The sequence below is a fragment of the Marmota flaviventris genome, chromosome 3 (assembly GCF_047511675.1).
Source record: "Marmota flaviventris isolate mMarFla1 chromosome 3, mMarFla1.hap1, whole genome shotgun sequence".
Lineage (NCBI taxonomy): Eukaryota > Metazoa > Chordata > Mammalia > Rodentia > Sciuridae > Marmota > Marmota flaviventris.
In genome coordinates, this window is record NC_092500.1 from 100,249,943 (window position 1) to 100,267,465 (window position 17,523).

Genomic DNA, 17,523 nt, shown 5'->3' on the forward strand with positions numbered 1-17,523 from the left:
ATCTAATGGAGAGCTCAGGATGACAGATTTTCTTCAATGGAATTATTATAGAATGAATAATCCCTTCTTAATGTAAAGGGAACCTCTGGGCTCATTATCAGTAGACACATACAGGAAATACTACACCCTAAATCCTAAAACAAGGAAAGCCAATTATCCTATTTCTTACTTCTTTCCATTGAATTAATTTTTTTATTTATTTATGATTCATAATTAAGCTTAATAATGATATGGGGATATGTTGATATATTATACAATTTTTAATATATCACCTAATTTTCTTAGTGTACATCAGTGACACAATAAAAAAATATTACAATTGGGCTGGGAGGCATGACAAGTGCTTACTACCAAACACAAATCCTAAGGGTTCTATTTCTAGCACCAAACAAAAATATAATCATACCAAAACTAAATGGTATAGATATCTGTAAGCCAGATTTTCATTTATATGCTATAGACTGCTTCAATTTACAAAGAGTACTCAAAAACTAAAACCTCCGGAAATGCAAATTTAAAAAAAAAAAATCAACGAAGAGCATATACATACGAAGGTCACTGTCAACTGGATTCTTATTAACAACTAGGTCACACGCAATTTCACTGACTCCATTGTAAGTGTCCTTTACCAAGACAGAATAGTTTCCAAATTCTCCAAATTTGTATTCCAGCCTAAAAGGATGAGATAAAAATATGACAAATGGCTAGATTAGGGACAGAGTTGGACTTTCCCAATTCACCAAGGGAAAATGATATTCCTTTCTGGGTATAGATCAGTAGAGATAAAATATATTTAAGAGAGTAAAAACAAAACCACATAAGAAAAAAAGTAGAGAGAAAACTCAGACTTAAATTAGATCACATCAAAGCAAAAACGAACCTACAAACTTCTTTCTCTTCCAGGGTATCATTAATTTGTAGAACAGATCTGTGCTGGGTACTGACAGAGACTGCTGCAATGCTGGGTTTCCCAGGTTTCCCACTCTGAGAAACATTTACCAGAAACTGAAACAAGCACTGTAAGATAAATGCACAACAGGTAAACTGTGAGGGGTTTTCTGCAGTGTTACAGACCAAACCCAAAACCCAGGGTCTTTAGCAGGGCTGAGTTATCCCTACAGCCCTGTTAGGGGATTTTTAGAGTCTCTGGGTTGATGGGGGACATGACTACACAAATGAAAATCCTATCATGAATTTTCCTTCACACTTATGACTTAATGTAAAATTTACCAATTATTTTATACTAAAACAATGATTGTTGCTATGAATTAACAATCTCCACAAATTGGCAAGTCTAGCCTACATTAAATCTTGCATCCTATTGTTTTACTTATTATTTAACAAGTAAACTTCCATGATTGTACATAACATACACTTTACAACACTTAATGGATGCCCCATATTTCAACCATCACTATAATTGTGTGTACTTGGGATGGTTTCAAAGCTTTTCTGTTTTTCCTTTTGATGTTTTTTGTTATATAAATATGCTGTTTTAAAAGATCTCCACATGAGATTCTCTTTCCTTTAAATTCTTTCCCTGAGGTAAATTTCCAAAAGTAAGATTACTAGATAAAAAGTAATCCTTTTAATGATTCCTGTTACAAGTGGTCAAATAGTACACAAATAAGAAAAATTACAGGGGCTGGGGATATGGCTCAAGCAGTAGCGCACTCGCCTGGCATGTGTGAGGCACTGGGTTCGATCCTCAGCACCGTATAAAAATAAAATAAAGATATTGTGTCCACCTAAAGCTAAAAAATAAATACTAAAAAAAGAAAAATTACAAACATTTTATTTGTTTATTATTATTATTTTTTTAATGTGGTGCTGGGGATCAAACCCAGTACCTCACACTTGCTAGGCAAGTGCTCTACCACTAAGCCACAACCCCAGCCCATCTTGCTAGGATTTTTATATAATTCTTATATTTGTTCATTTACTAGGTATCTATTTCACAACTTTAAGAATGAATTTTAAATTATCTAGAGATGAAATGGGTCAGTGCTTTTGCTATTTTGTTTCCATGTTGTGAGCCATAAGACCTCAAGTTCTCCTGAACTTAATCTGAGAAATGTCCCCATATACTGTAATAATAAATTTTTAACCATCTCAAGTATTTTTCCATTCTGCTACTTCCATTTCATCTTGTTATATTTTATTATTTTTAATTAAAGTTTTTAAATTTTTAGATAGTCATACTAATCTGGCTTATTTCTTCTATTGCTTTATTAATTTAAAAACATTCCGCTTTTCTTTTCTTTTTTTAGTTTGTGGGGTATACTTTTTAAATTTAATCCCCTTGGAGTATTTGATAGATGAAATATAGTAATTTGAATTATCTTCCCCATAATTTTAGTCATAATACTTTGTATTCTTTTTTTTTTTATTTCCAAAACTGGGGATTGAACCCCATGGCACTGTACCACTGAACTATATCACCAACACCAACCCCTCTTTCTTTTTCTTTTTCTTTTCTTTTCCTTTTTTTTTTTTTCTTTTTCTGAGACAAGGTCTCACTAAATTGCACAGGATGGCCTTGAATTTACAATCCTCCTGCCTCAGCCTCCTGAGAAGCTGGGATTACAGGCATGTACCACTATACCTGGCTAAGAAAATCAGGTTTTGAATCTTAAATTTAACATCTTATAAATATTTGTTGGAAAAAAATGTTTGTTAGACCATAATATTTTAAATTTCAGCTGATATATTTATTGTAATTTATTTTTTTCCTGAGCCTATGGTTTTTTCGTTTGTTTTTTGTTGTTTATACATTTTTTTTAGTTGCAGATGCACACATTACCTTTATTTTATTTATTTATTTTAGGTGGCTCATTGAACTCAGTGCCTCACATGTGCGAGGCAAGTGCTCTACCACTGAGCCACAACCCCAGCCCCAATTTATTGTAATTTCTAATATTTTTAATTCTCATTATTCCTTTAAATTTATGAATTCTACGACTTTTAAGTTTTAAACATTTCTTGACTCTTTTTCGCAATTCTTCTCATGACTAATTTAAATACTTACTACTTTTTTTATACCTTTATTTTATTTATTTATTTTTTATGTGGTGCTGAGGATCGAACCCAGTGCCCAGCACATGCTAGGCGAGCGGAGCGCTCTATCACTGAGCCACACCCCAGCCCAAATACTTATTACTTTCATTGCTTCCCTTTTTTGTGTGTTAGATGATTACATTGTTTGCTTGCCAAAACTTTGAGATTGATACCAACAGTTTTATACTTCCCTTTTTCATTCTAGTTAATAAAGCAGAACTCTGATAAAGCCTCTGGCCACAAAAAGTCACTGTATGTATCTTAATCTAGGTCTCACCATTTGTAAAATCCTCTCTATTCTACTATTGTGAGTATGTATTCAATTCCCAGTAACACCTCCCACCCAAAAAAATTGAAATAATGTTTTGTAAGAATTTCTTTCGCCTGACCTAAAGATTTTTCATTGAAATACTTATATTATATGGCTATTTCATTAGTTTGTTTTCTGTTGTGCAAAGGAATGTGGGATATATAATCCCTCCTTTTGCTATCTATTTATTTAGTCTCATTTGACCTCACATATGATCAATGTTATTGTGAAATAAATATAGATATTGTTGGAGCTATCTATTTTTTTCTATTTAATTCCTGTGATAAGTGTCACTTGTTTATTGCCAATAAAGACACTTAGAAAGGCCTTATTCTGCTTCAATTTACGTATACTAAGTCATGAAATGTTCATAAGGAGAAAGTTCCATTTTTCCTCTGGGTTCATAAGTAAAGAAAGTGAGGCACAGAGTAAAAGTAAGTGCCGTACTCAAATTCACACAGATATAAAGTGACAGAGGCCAGGCATGGTGGTGCAGGCCTATAATCCAGGAACTTGGGAGGCTGAAACAGGAGGATATTATATTCAAGCCTAGCCACAGCAATTCAGCAAGGCCCTAAGCAATTTAGTCAGATGAGACCCTGTCTCAAAATACAAAATAAGAGCTAGGGATGTAGCCCAGTGGCAAAGTGTCCCTGGGCTCAAAGCACAGTACCTAATAATAATGATGATGATGATGATGACAATGATGACGACGTGACAGAGGTGGGACTTGAACCAGGCACTTTAGCTGTGGAATCCATGCTCTTCACCACTTCATTCCACCACGCTGGTTCAGTTGAGCTGGTTAAACCCCAGTCAGCTTGCTCTATCACAGTCTGATAAATGTGTATTGTCATTTGTCTCTACAACTTTGTTTTGCAGTTTCTACCATTATTTTCTATTTGCTTTGCATAAATTGGTAGACTTTTTATCTAGGCTATCCATATTTTAGTATTAACATTCCTTTATCACTTATGTAAATACTAAAGCTTTGACTGGACCCTTTTATTCCAACATCTACCTCATCAAAAAAGTATGATTTCCTTTCTGTTTTCAACGTATTCTTTATAAGTACAATATCATGTTTGGGTTTTTAAAACTTTATTTATCAATATTTGTTTATGTATGTTTAACATATTTTGTATGTTTTTTTGAAAGGATCATTTTTAAGTATATTTTTTAGTTGTCAATGGATTTTTCACTTTATTTATTTTTATTCAGTGCTAAGGATCAAACCCAGGGCCTCACATATGCCAGGCAAGTGCTCTACCACTGAGCCACAACCTCAGCACTAACATATTATGTATATTTAACTGTTTAACTTTTACCAAAAGTGATTTTGAATCATCCACACTATTTTCAATACAATCTGAGAGTCTTCCCCCCCCCCCCCCCGCAGTGCTGGAGATTGAACCCAGTGCTTTGTGCATGTTAGGCTCTACCACTGAGCTACACCCCCAGCCCTTGAGGGTCTTATTTTTATAGAAGTTAGTACATTTGCATTTGTTATAATCATTCTAGTTTTAATTACCCTGAATTCCCTCCTCTGCTTTAATTCTTTTTCCATTTATATGTTTTCTATGTTGTATATTTTTCCTTCTTTAGTAATATTTTAAAGATACAGCAACCTTATCTATATTTATCACACTTAGAGCATGTCTACTTACAAAAAATGTTTTTTATTCTAGTTTACGCTTGAAAATAATAATCATTCAAAAGTAACAGATAACCACTTTGAATTCCCTCAATGCAATAAAAGCACAGAATTTCTATATTCCTCTTCCACTCCCTCTTTTTTTTAAATTTTTTTTAATATTTATTTTTTAGTTGTAGTTGGTTAAACACAATACCTTTATTTTATTTATTTTTATGTGGTGCTGAGGATCGGACTCAGGGCCTTGCACATGCTAGGTGAGCACTCTGCTGCTTAGCCACAACCCAGCCCCTCCACTCCCTCTTTTCCATTCTCCTACCTCCAGATCCCATAAGGAAGGAATATTATTTAGTATCCTTAAGAGCAATTTTCATTGTCTTTTTGTCAGTTACATCTTAATTATGTCCATTATAATAGTTGCTCAATACAATAACAAACTTTCTCTAAATCTTGTTCTCTATTCAAAAGAACTTGGTAATACATTATAATTGTTTTTAGATGTGTTAAAGCTATCCATCACCAGACATGGTGGCACATCCTTGTAATCCCAGTGACTCAGGAGGCTGAGGCAGGAGGATTACAAATTCAAGGCCAGTCTCAGTAACTCAGTGAGGCCCTAAACAACTTAGCAAGATCCTGTCTCAAAAACAGAAAATTTTTAAAATGGCCGAGGATGTGTCTCAGGCTAAGTACCCTGGGTCCAGTCCCCTATTCCAAAACAAAACAAAACAAAAAAGCTATCAAGCTATAAAAACTGATCTACATGTTTTTTCTATGTTTATGGATCTATAAAAGTCTTTCTATTTTAGGAAAGTGAGATAAAGAAAAGGGAATAGGAAATTCTCAACTAGGTAATTGGTCTCTAAGGCATGCCTTCACTTTTAAATATCTTAAAGATATCAGTCTACCTTTCCCAGATTTTTATTATGTTGTATTAAATATATATAAAGTTATTATAATTTGCATTCTTTTGAATACTTGTCTCTCCTTTGACCCTTATTTTTTAAAGATTACCAAATTATTAGCTAGGCATGGTGGCACATACCTGTAGTAATCCCAGTACTTGAGTAGGTGAGGCAGGAGGATCTTGAGTTCAAAGCCAGCCTCAGCAAAAGCTAGGTACTAAGCTATGCAGTGAGACTCTGTCTCTAAAAAAAATACAAAATAGGACTGTGGCTGTGGCTCAGTGGTAGAGCACTTGCCTAGCATGTGTGAAGCACTGGGTTCGATTCTTGGCACCACATATAAATAAATGAATAAAATAAAAAGATCCATCAATATCTAAAAAAAAAAAAAAAAAAAAAAAAAAATTAATTTTTTTTTAAAAAGACTTCCAAATTATTAAAGTTCAAATTTAAAACAGTTTAAGTACAGATATCATTCTCTGGTTGCTTAACCTTTAAAGGGTCATAAGTTTCTTTTTCTTCAATTGCAGGACATACTCTTACTATAATAATTAACTCTGTCCCACTCCTTTACACATTTTCCTTAGACACAATGATCTCTAAACCCTTTTAGTAAATTACTAATTTGTGTGTGTGTGCAATACTGGGGATCAAATCCAGGGCCTCACACATACCAGACACATTGCTCTACCACTGAGCTACTTCCTAGCCCTTCTGTTTTTTGGATTCTTTAGTCTGTTACCTGACCATGATTTGTATCAATGAGACTGATATTTTTGTTTTGTTTTGTTTTGTTTTGTTTCCAGGAATTGAACCCAGGGGCGTTTAGCCACTTAGCAACATTCTCAGCCCTTTTTATTTTTTGAGACAAAGTCTCACTAAGTTGTTTAGGGCCTTGCTAAGTTGCTGAGGCTGGCTTTGAACTTGCAATCCTCCTGCCTAAGCCTCCCTAGTCACTGGGATTATAGGCATGCACCACCATGCCTGGCTACTTTTTATTCTAATAATACTCTTACTGCCCTTCATCTCATATATTATCAATACAGTTGACCCACCCCCACTGGACAACTTGATTTCTGTGGACTTTACACCTTTTTTTTAGTTGTCAATGGGCCTCTATTTTACTTATTTCTATATGGTGCTGAGGATCCAGCCCAGTGCCTCACACATGCTAGGCAAGTGCTCTACCACTGAGCTATAACCCAGCCCAACTTTAGATCTTTTAAAATCTTGTTAGAAGAAATTTGCCCATTCTCTGAATTATGTTTCTTGTCACTTTAATTTCAGCTGTTATTGACTTTTTTTTTTCAGGCTTCTTTAGGCTCTTTATAGGCTGATAAAACCTTTTACTCCCAGTGCTAGGGATAGGACCTAGGGCCCTCCCCATGCTAGGCAAGTACTCTACCACAACACAGCTCCTGGCTAATAAATTTTGTCTTCAGCTACTTTTGTTTTTAACTATTACAGGTCTTATTTTTTTCATAGATTTTTCGATGGGTTTAATCAAATAAAGGGGTATTGTATACTATGTTCCATCATCTTTTCAGTTGATGCCTGTACTGACAATTTTGGTTCTGGAAAGCTGTTTATAGTCGGGCATGGTGGTGTATACCTGAATCCCAATTACCAGGGAAGCTGAGGAGGATCACAAGTTCAAGGCCAGCCTAGACAACTTAGGGAAACCCTCTCTCAAAATAAAATTTAAAAAGAACTAGGGATGTGGCTTAGTCGTAGAGCTCTTGCCTACTATATATGAGGCCCTGGGTTCAATCCCAGTATCACACACAAAAAATAAATAAATAAATAAGTACATACCTACATACATAAATCTTTATTTTCAGAGAGGCAGATTCCTGCTCTAATGGTCTTTCCCTCAACTTGCACCTTCCTACTGTTCTCACTATGCTTGTCCTCAGAGATGACCCAGGTACTCTCCCTTGATTACATTTCTTCTAACTCCTTATTATAACCTGTCTGTTTCCTTACCTATAAAAATTGAAAGTAACATGTAAAGGGCCTTAGATGTGAGGGCATTAAGGATCATATCAAACAAGCCCCAAGGGAAACAAAACTATGACTTTGAACACGATACATACACAGTAACAGCGTTCCGATTTCCAGTAAACAGTCAAGTTTGTTCCCAGTCGTTCATTATGGATGAGTAGCAAAGCCTGATCCATCTTCAGCTCCACATGCCTTTTTTTATCTAAGTCTAAATCTGATAAGAATAGAAAGAAAAGTTAAAAAATAAAAATAAACCCAAAAGATGTGCTAGAGACGAAAAAAGTACATCAGTAAGTGCTTCTCAAATACCTGCACTCTATAGAGTTTTAGGAGTCTCTAAAACATTGCTTTCAGTACACACGAATGTATGTGTGCATGCAAGTGCATTCACATACACACATAGGTACCCTTTGGCACAGATGCCTCTACTACAAACAAGGATTTGGTTGACACCATTCACATCCAGTGTGCAAAAAGACTGTGAAATGAACTTACACCCATCAAATGCTAAAATGAGACAGGCACTGAATTTAACAGTTTCCATATAATGACAACCTTGTGAACTAAGTATTTTCTCCATTTTTCAGAAGAATAAATTAAGGCTCACGAGAGTTAGATACAGCCTATCGCCACAGAGTTTTCTAATGAAATCAATGATCTAAACCCCAGTGGTATGTTTTCAAAACCCTGACTTTCCTCTATCATGTTACCAGTCTATGAGCTCAGCTTGGGCAGCTTGTTAGAAATGCAGAGCTCCAGCCCCTCTACCTCACCACGGGCAGGTTAGCAGGATTCCTAGATGACCTGTACATTCTTAAAAGTTTGAGAAGTCCAGCTCTTGATCACTTTGGTGTGGGGTTCTGAATCTCTTTGTCACTTCAATGACAGATTTGAGAGGGGACAGGAGTGGATTACACACTTGAAGGGTTAGAAGGTAAGCCTCAGTCTGAATGGAAGACCCACTGTTCTGATACTGAATCAGATGCACAGGCCCCCGTTTACTAGATGGCATTCTTAGGATAACATAAAGGTGACAGACATTCAGAATGTAGGGTGTAGTCTAATATGTATGAAGCCTTGGGTTCCATGGCCAGCACTGTAGAGGGAGGGAGGGAGGAAGGAAAGGGATGGAGGGAAGGAAAGGGATGGGAATGGAGGGGAGGATGCATACTCTATGTTTTGCTAATTTGGAAAACAAACTGAACTGATATTATCTGAAATTAAAGCAAAGTAGTTCATTTAAACCAACTGATATTGTGTGGAAGAGAAATCAATCTACCCTCTAGCTTCTAAGCAAAAGGAAAATAAGGAGTAACCAGCCAGGCGCAGTGGTGCACGCCTATAATATCAGCAGGTTAGGAGGCTGAGACAGGAGGATTTTGAGTTCAAAGCTAGCCACCGCAGTGGTGAGGTGCTAAGCATCTCAGTGAGACCCTGTCTCTAAATAAATATTAAATAGGGCTGGGGATGAATGCCCTGAGTTCAATCCCCAGTACAAAAAAAATAAAATAAAATAAGCTTAACTATGTAATCACCCCACTAGAAAGGCATCAATTTAGCCTCTTATTTTGTAATTTGAAAGCCTCTTTCAGGCTTCCCCAATAACTCATCTGAATGGTTCAGAAATTTTCACTTTACCAGCTTAAATCCCTCATCATTTTTATCTTAATTTACCCTTTCTTTGCTCAGTGAAGACAAAACACACAGATAAAACTCTTAATTATCCAATGATACTTTTTCTTCTCTAAGATAAATAAAAGACTACCCATCATTTTTTTAATATTTATTTTTTAGTTGTAGTTGAACACAATACCTTTATTTATTTATTTTTATGTGGTACTGAGGATCGAACCCAGGGCCTCGCATGTGCTAGGCGAACAATCTACCGCTGAGCCACAGCCCCAGTCCCAGCCCATAGCCACCATTTTTTTTTTTTTTTTTGATCTTCAGTATCCTTCTGGAAAACTTTTGACACACACAGTGTTTGGGTCCAGGGATACAACACAGTACGTTAAATGTGTACAACTCCAAGTTAGATCAACTTGAACCTGAATCCCACCCTACCTCAGTTCCTCATCAATAAATTAGGGATCATAAGAGTCCTTATTCGTAGGATTGTTGGAGAAGCTAAACATGATGATATATGTAATGTTTGGCACAGTGCATGAAACAAGTGCTCAATAAATGATCAGTAGAATGATCCAAGTTACAGCTGGAGCTTCTTTAGGATTGGGAACATCTGTTTAAAATTTTTTTATAGGTTGTTTCTTCTTTTTTCATTTAACTTAATTTCTAACACCTGTTCCCTATTTCTTTATAGTTTAAGAAATGATGCTAGATACATCTGAAATTAATATGTTCTTAGGATACGTGTTTGATTTTTTGTTTTGTGTTTTCTCATTACTGGGAATTGAACTTGTGGCACTTTACAACTATATCCCTAGTCCTATTTACTTTTTTAATTTTTAATCAAAAGTAGCCTTTGATATTAATCTCCAAGATATACAAAGAACTCAAAAAACTTAACACCAAAAAAAAAAAAAAAAAAAAAAAACCCAAATAACCAAATAACCCAGTCAACAAATGAGCAAAACAACTGAACAGACACTTCACAGAACAAATATACATGGTCAAAAAATAAAGGAAAAAATTTTCAACATCTCTAGCAATTAGAGAAATATAAATTAAAACACACTGAGAGAGGGCAGGGGAGATAGCTCAGTTGGTATATCCCCAAGTGCTTGCTTTGCATGCACAAGGTCCTGGGTTTGATCTCCAGCACCAAAAAAAAAAAAAAAAAAGCAAAACCTACACTGAGATTTCACCTCACTGCAAACTGGATCAACCACTCTGGAAAGCAGTATGGAGATTCCTTAGAAAATCTGAAATGGAACCACCATTTGACCCAGCTATCCTACTCCTTGGCTTATACCCAAAGGACTTAAAATCAGCATACTACAGTGACACAGCCACATCATTGTTTATAGCAGCTTAATTCACAATAGCCAAGCTTTGGAACCAACCTAGGTGCCTCTCAACCAATGAATGAATAAAGAAAATGTGGTATACATACATAGTGGAATATTACTCAGCTATAAAGAATGAAATCATCGCATTTGCCAGTAAATGGATACAACTGGTCATGCTAAGTGAACTAAGCCAATTTCAAAAAACCAAAGGTCACATGTTCTCTCGATATGTGGATGCTAACCCATAACAAGAGAGGGGGGAGGGGAAGTATAGAAATTCATTAAATTAGATAAATGAGAACAAAGGGAGGGGAGGGGAGATAAGAACAGGGAAGACAATAGAATGAATCAGACATAACTTTTCTATGCCCATGAATACACAACCAGTATAACTCCTCATCATGTTCACCCACAAGAATAGGATCAAAATTGTAATGGGTTGCACCACATGTATGTATGTCAAACCCTAACCCTAACCCTACTGTCATGTATATCTAAAAACAAATAAAAAACGGCCCCTTTTGAATAGCTTATGATATATATTTTGAAATTCCTCTCAATTTTAGTGATTTACGATGACAACTGCAATGATTATAAACTCCCAGACAACACAATAACTATGCTTTTAATGTATGCCAGGCCCTAATAGTCCACTGAAATAGTTCTTAGTCTGTTCCTGAATAGCTAGGCTATAGGGACACACTAAGAGACCCAACAGGTCTCCATTTTGGGATGAGGAGTCTGAGGCCTAGACAGATCAACCAATTTGCTGAGGTCACCACCTACTAGCAGCCAAGATTTCAGGTGAAGTCAATCTAACCAGGTACCTAGCAGCCTCCTGAGAGGAAGCACACCATTCCTTAGCAGCTGGTCATGATTAGCCTTTTAATTTTTTTACTTCACATTTCAGACTGATGAATAGGATATAGCACTTTGATTAATGACAAGCAAATTTAAGTATGTATTCCAAATGTTTAATATCAGGGCTGGGATTGTGGCTCAGTGGTAGAGCACTCGCCTAGCCCGTGCAAGGCCCTGGGTTCTATCCTCAACACCACATAAAAATAAGTAAAATAAACTACAACTAAAAAAATAAATATTTTTAAAAAGATGTTAACATCAATATTTTCATGTGAGTTATTGGATTATATATTTAACCACTTTGCCCCCGGGGTCTCCTTAAGTATTTGTAGAATTTCTGTACATAACAACAATATTAAATCCTTTTTCATCTTTGTCATAATTGTCTTAAAACATTTTTTCATTTGTCTTATTCAGTTTTGATGATTTTCCTTTTCAAATTTAGAATTAACTTCATGTTCACCTTTTCCTCTGTAATTTTTCTAAACACCATCATAGTCCACCTTCATAGTGGAATGACTTTGTTTTTTACTCAAATTTCTATGAATATTGTTTTATGCTTAGATTTTCCATATGAATTTTAGACTCTGAAAGCTCTTAATTGTCGTCATTACTAATTAAGTCACTTGGGAATATGCAGAGGGGCTCAGTCCCAACTGAACATCAGAATTACCAGGAAAGCTCTAAGAAAAAACAACAAAATTCCAATGTGCTGGCCCTACTCCAGACCAGTTAAGTCAGAATCTTTGCCCAATCAGAAACAAAAACAACCCTTTCAAAGTGATTTTTTTTCTTTTAAGTATATTTTTGACTTATAGATAGACACAATACCTTTATTTTATTTATTTATTTATTTTTATGTGGTGCTGAGGATTGAACCCAGTGCCTCGCACATGCTAGGAGAGTACTCTACCATTGAGCAATAGCCCCAGCCCTAAAGTGATTCTTATGTGCAGCTGAGGTTGAAGGTCATAGAGTATGAGACCAGAGATTTTTGACATATTTCTTTGTACTTTTTTGCATTATTCGAATGGGTTTTTTGTAGTCTGTTTTTGCAGTGTTTATTTGTCCTTCATACTGGGGATTGAACCTAGGGGCTCTGTACCATTGAGCTACAGGGTCTTGCTAAATTACTCAAGGCTGTCCTAGATCTTGCAATTCTGCCTCAGCCTCCCAAGTGACTGAGATTACAAGTCTGTGCCACCATGCCTGGTTGACTGTATTTAAAAGCCAAAAAAAATAAATAAATAAAAGAGTTTGTTTCACAGACACACACACTTCTTACTGTTGCCTTGGTTGGAAAATAAGCCAAATAAAGACATCTTTGAATAACGCAGGGATAAATGTACTATTGTAAATCAGATCTTTATTATATTTCCAAATATTTAATTTTTGGTTGTAGCTCTCTGCTTTGCTGAGCGTTATGGTTCAGACATAAGGTGTCCCCCAAAAGTTCATGTGTGAGACAATGCAAGAATTTTCAGAGGCAAAATGATTACTTTATGAGAGCTGAAACACAATCAGTGGATTAATCCACTAATATGGATTAATTGGGCAATAACTGAAGGCAGGTAAGGTGTGGCAGGAGGGAGCAGGTCACTGGGCATATGCTTTGGGGATTTATATTTTGTCCTTGGTGAGTGGAGTTCTCTCTCTGCTTCCTGTTCCCTGTCCAGAGCTGCGTTCCTCTGCCATCCCCTTCCTTCATGATATTCTGCTTCACCTTGGGCCCAGAACCATGGAGTCAGCAGACCAGGAACTGAACCCCTGAAACCATGAGCCAAAATAAACTTTTCCTCCTCAATACTATTCTCATCAAGTCTTTTGGTCACAGTGATGAAAAAGCTAAAACAGTGAGCATATTTTTAAATGAAGTTTCCTCTCACCATTACCCCTCCTTCTGGGGCTCAAACCCAAGGCCTCCCCCATGCTAGGTAAGTGCTCTTCCATGTAGATACACCACCAATCCTTTGCTGAGCATGTTTTTAAATATATTTTTTCCTTATTTTTTTAAAGTAATATTAAATCCCCAGGTCATTTCTTCGAATAATGTTGTCCAGCCTAAATATGGGCTTTAATTGGCACAAAAAGCCTGGTCATCTTCTTCACAGGAACATTATGGGAATGGAACACCTAAGAATATGAGCATGAAGGCCACGGGCTGTAGCTGAACGGTCAAGCATTTGTCCTGTGTGTACAATCCCCAGTATCATAAAATTAAAAAAATCACTTTTTCCCTAAAATAATTATTGTTACTAACTGTTGCTAAAATATAGAGAAACAGCGTTGGATGGGATCTGTCCCTGACAAATTGTGAATGGGCAGAGTACATAATAGCTTGGAGTCCTTTCAATTATAAAAGGAGGGGCGTACAGGAAAATAAGACTGAGGTCGGACGGAGGAAGTCAGTATATAAAATGTCCTCAGCTGAGATGTTTTTTAGAAATTCATTATGTCTTCCTCCTACAAGATTCTGATTGGGGAAAGGGGGCAATCTTAACTCCACATACACAAGACACCCAAACTCCTGTGTTCTGATACGGAAAAGGGGATGGAAGGAGGGAGAAGAGAGGCAAGTGACTCACCCTCCCGAGTGATAGGACTACCTGGGCCCCTGGCCCTAAACACTGACTTAAGGGAGTTTGTGGACTAGACAGATCCCTGGATCCAGATCAAATCATCCTCTGGGGAGAGGCTTGTGAATAAACTAGACTTCTGGGGATCCTCAGCCAAGAGTTTAGAAGCACTGGAATTCTTATTTGTCATTATTTTCTCCACTAGTTAGTTCCGGGAGCCGGCAAATTAGGGAACCACTAGGTGAATCTATCGCCTCTCCCAGGCCAAAAATACCAATCCCTGCCCGCTGCAAAGCCCCTCCCATGGGTCGGGCCTAACTGTGGATTCCCTGCAAAACGCTGGGCGCCAGCAAATCACAGCCTCAGCTGCTGCTCCACTGCTTTAGGAGTAAAAGTCGCCTAAGGGAGGCTCACTGGAAAGTTCACCAGACATTAGACTTCAGGCAATGCCCCTCCACAGCCGCCTTCCAGTCACTGCATGTTGAACTTTCACCCGGGAAAACGTCCCTCTCGTGAGTAGGGGGTCACGTGCTCAGCGTCCCGCAGCTCCAGCGACCTTTCCTGGCCCGCGTTTCAGCGCCTGGCTTTCCTACCCCGCGGGACACCAATGGGTTTTACTATTTCGACCGCCCTGTCCTCTTTCGAAAGGGATGGGGGGGGGGGGGGCGGGAAACTGCGTTTTTGTATAAGTCTCTCCGAACAGTAGACCAGATGAGGCATGGCTTTCGGTTCCATCCTTTCCTCCGCTACTGTCTCTTACTTAGCTTTGCATCTGTGAAGTGACAGGTTTCCCGATCCAAGGCAGGATACTATTTAGCCCAAAGTCGCCCAAAGATGTGCCAGGATGCCCCTAGCCTCCTGGAGAGCGGGCGGACAAGGGCGCCAGGCTACCTCGCAGCACCGCTCTCGGTGAAGGCAAGGCAAGTGCGGGCTGCGCCTCTCTCGGGCCTTGTCGCCTTTGGGTGGGTGCTGTCTGGATGCTGGGGTGCGGCTCCTCCACTGCACTAACCACCACCTGCCCTGGCCTCACGGTGCCTGCAGCTGTAGACAAATGTGCCTAACACGGACTCCCGTCCGGGAAAAGCTCAAACATGGAAGTCGAACAAAAACTGGCTCTGGAGGACTGGTTCAGCGTCCCGAGTTGGGAGATGCCACCGTGGGGGGAACACTTGTGCGCAGCACAGCTCATCGCGCCCACAGGCCGGCCGTGGAGGGAAGCAGGGCCGCGGCGCACTCACCTCGCTGCTGCTCGGCTTCAGCGCCCTGCTCTGGGGAGCCGCCAGGGGCCAGCAGCGCGGCGCTCAGCATGGACGCCACCAGCAGCAGCGCAGCAAGCGCCCAGCCGGCGCCCAGCGCCCCGTGCACGTCGCCCGCCGCGCTCTCCAGCCGCAGCTTCCTCCCCGGCGCCGCCTCCTGGAACGCAGCTCCAGCGCCGCCGCGCTCCTCCGCCCTGCGCTTCTTGGCGGTGGGCGGCCGCGCGCCCGTCATCGCCTCCACTCGGATGCCGTCACTACAGAGGTCTGAGTCACCGCGGGGAAGGCGGAGGGAAGTGCGGGAAGCGGGGCAGACCTAGGGGCGGGGCCGGGCCGCCCTAGGCCCGGCCTCTCTAGGCCCTGCCCTAGGTGAAGCTTATTAAGTAAGAGCTAAGGTTTTCTACACTTTGCGGTAGTGTTTGTGTCTTCGGAGAAACAAAGACTCCTGCAGGCCAGGAGTCTTTGCTCCCCAATCCTTAACCATTTCCCTGGGCAACATTCTGCTAAATTCCTGCAACAAGACGTTCACCATACAAGTGGGTGTTAGAGGCCTCTGTCCACCGTTCTGGGGATATGACCCTTTAGGTAAGCAAGACTAAAGGGTCTTATCCCCCAACACACACACACACACACACACACACACACACACAGGCGTTTACTATCTAGAGAAAGAGACACAACTTAAAAACCACCAAGTCTTACTACCACTTTGAAAATCCTGTTGTCAATCTCTGAAGAAGTTCAAGGCCTCTAGGAATGAGTATTCCTCAGATCCACTGGCTATGTACGCAGAGAAACTATCACTGTGTAAGAGGACGTGTGCAATACTTGTAGCAGTAGAAATGAGGGTGAATCTCAAAAGTAGGGGTGAGGGGGAGAATGCAGATTGCAGAATGACTTTGTAGTAACATAAATTGAGGCAAAACAATATGGTAAGTGTAAGAATATTTATACACATGTAATAGAACCGCATTGACAAACATGGAAAGATACACACGAAATTCAAGTAAAATTTCGGGGTAGGAAGAGAGCAGAATGGTAGGCCTACTTCAGAGTGGGCTTCAATTGGCAGCGTTTTATTACTTAAATTGGGTGATAAATAGGTATATGTGTGCACAGTGTGGGACTTTTTAAAAATATATTTCTTTGCATACCTAAATTATTTGATTTTTTAAAACAGTGTGATTAGTGCCATATTAGAAGAAGGACAATGCTAAGGTAGCATTTGACAACATCTAAACTAGCCACCTGGAAATATTCCAGGAGGCATTTACCTTTGTCCTGAGGGTTGTTACCCAGGAGGAATGAAGAAGTGCATTTCCAGCAGAAGGAATAGCCTTTGCAAGAGCTCAGAGAGAACGCAGCTTACAAAGGAGCTGAAAGAAATCCAGTGCAACTGGAAGAGTTCTATGAAGGGAGTGTCAGGAGGTTAAGTAGACAGTATAGACTTTTCCCTAGGGACAGTAGAAAGCTATTGATGACTTTTAAGGTGGAGAATGACTTTCAAGAAAGCAATGATCATGAACTCTCTCAGTCTCAAATTCAAATTATTTTTCTCAAGTGAAGCCCCTATGCCAGAATGTCAGGGAGAGGTCTAGTTACTCTCTGCCCTACTTTTAGTTTTAGGTAAAGTTATTGGGGAAGATCTTAAACAATACAAAGATAGAGATGAGACCTGAATGAAGTGTTGAAAATCCCGGCAGTGGAGGAATACTGATGTCTGAGCATTCTAGCAAAGCCATTGCTAACCAGTCTACCAACCACTGCTGATCTGCTCAGCAGCGACCCTCTCTGGCCCAACCCTGGCTTGAACCCACAGGGTCATTGGGTGGATATACTCTATCAGAGGACAGCTCTTTCAACTTGATCAACACCCTCTATACCTTAGACAATCTGGAGTGCCTGTCTTAGGGCTGTATGTGAGCCATTCCTTC

The 17,523-nt window shown here is 39.0% G+C and overlaps 1 protein-coding gene across 2 annotated transcripts in view; it reads right to left on the reverse strand.

Moving 5' to 3' along the window:
* Positions 1-15,855, reverse strand: part of Hgsnat (heparan-alpha-glucosaminide N-acetyltransferase) — a 38,292-nt gene extending 22,437 nt beyond the window's left edge. For both annotated transcript variants that reach the window (XM_071610146.1, XM_071610145.1), the window contains exons 1-4: positions 15,575-15,855; positions 8,023-8,144; positions 881-1,017; positions 551-672 (exon numbers count right to left, since the gene is read on the reverse strand). In XM_071610146.1, coding sequence (XP_071466247.1) covers positions 551-672; positions 881-1,017; positions 8,023-8,144; positions 15,575-15,824 — 631 coding nt within the window. In that variant the 5' untranslated portion in view covers positions 15,825-15,855. The remainder of the gene's footprint in view (positions 1-550; positions 673-880; positions 1,018-8,022; positions 8,145-15,574) is intronic.
* Positions 15,856-17,523: the final 1,668 nt, after the last annotated feature.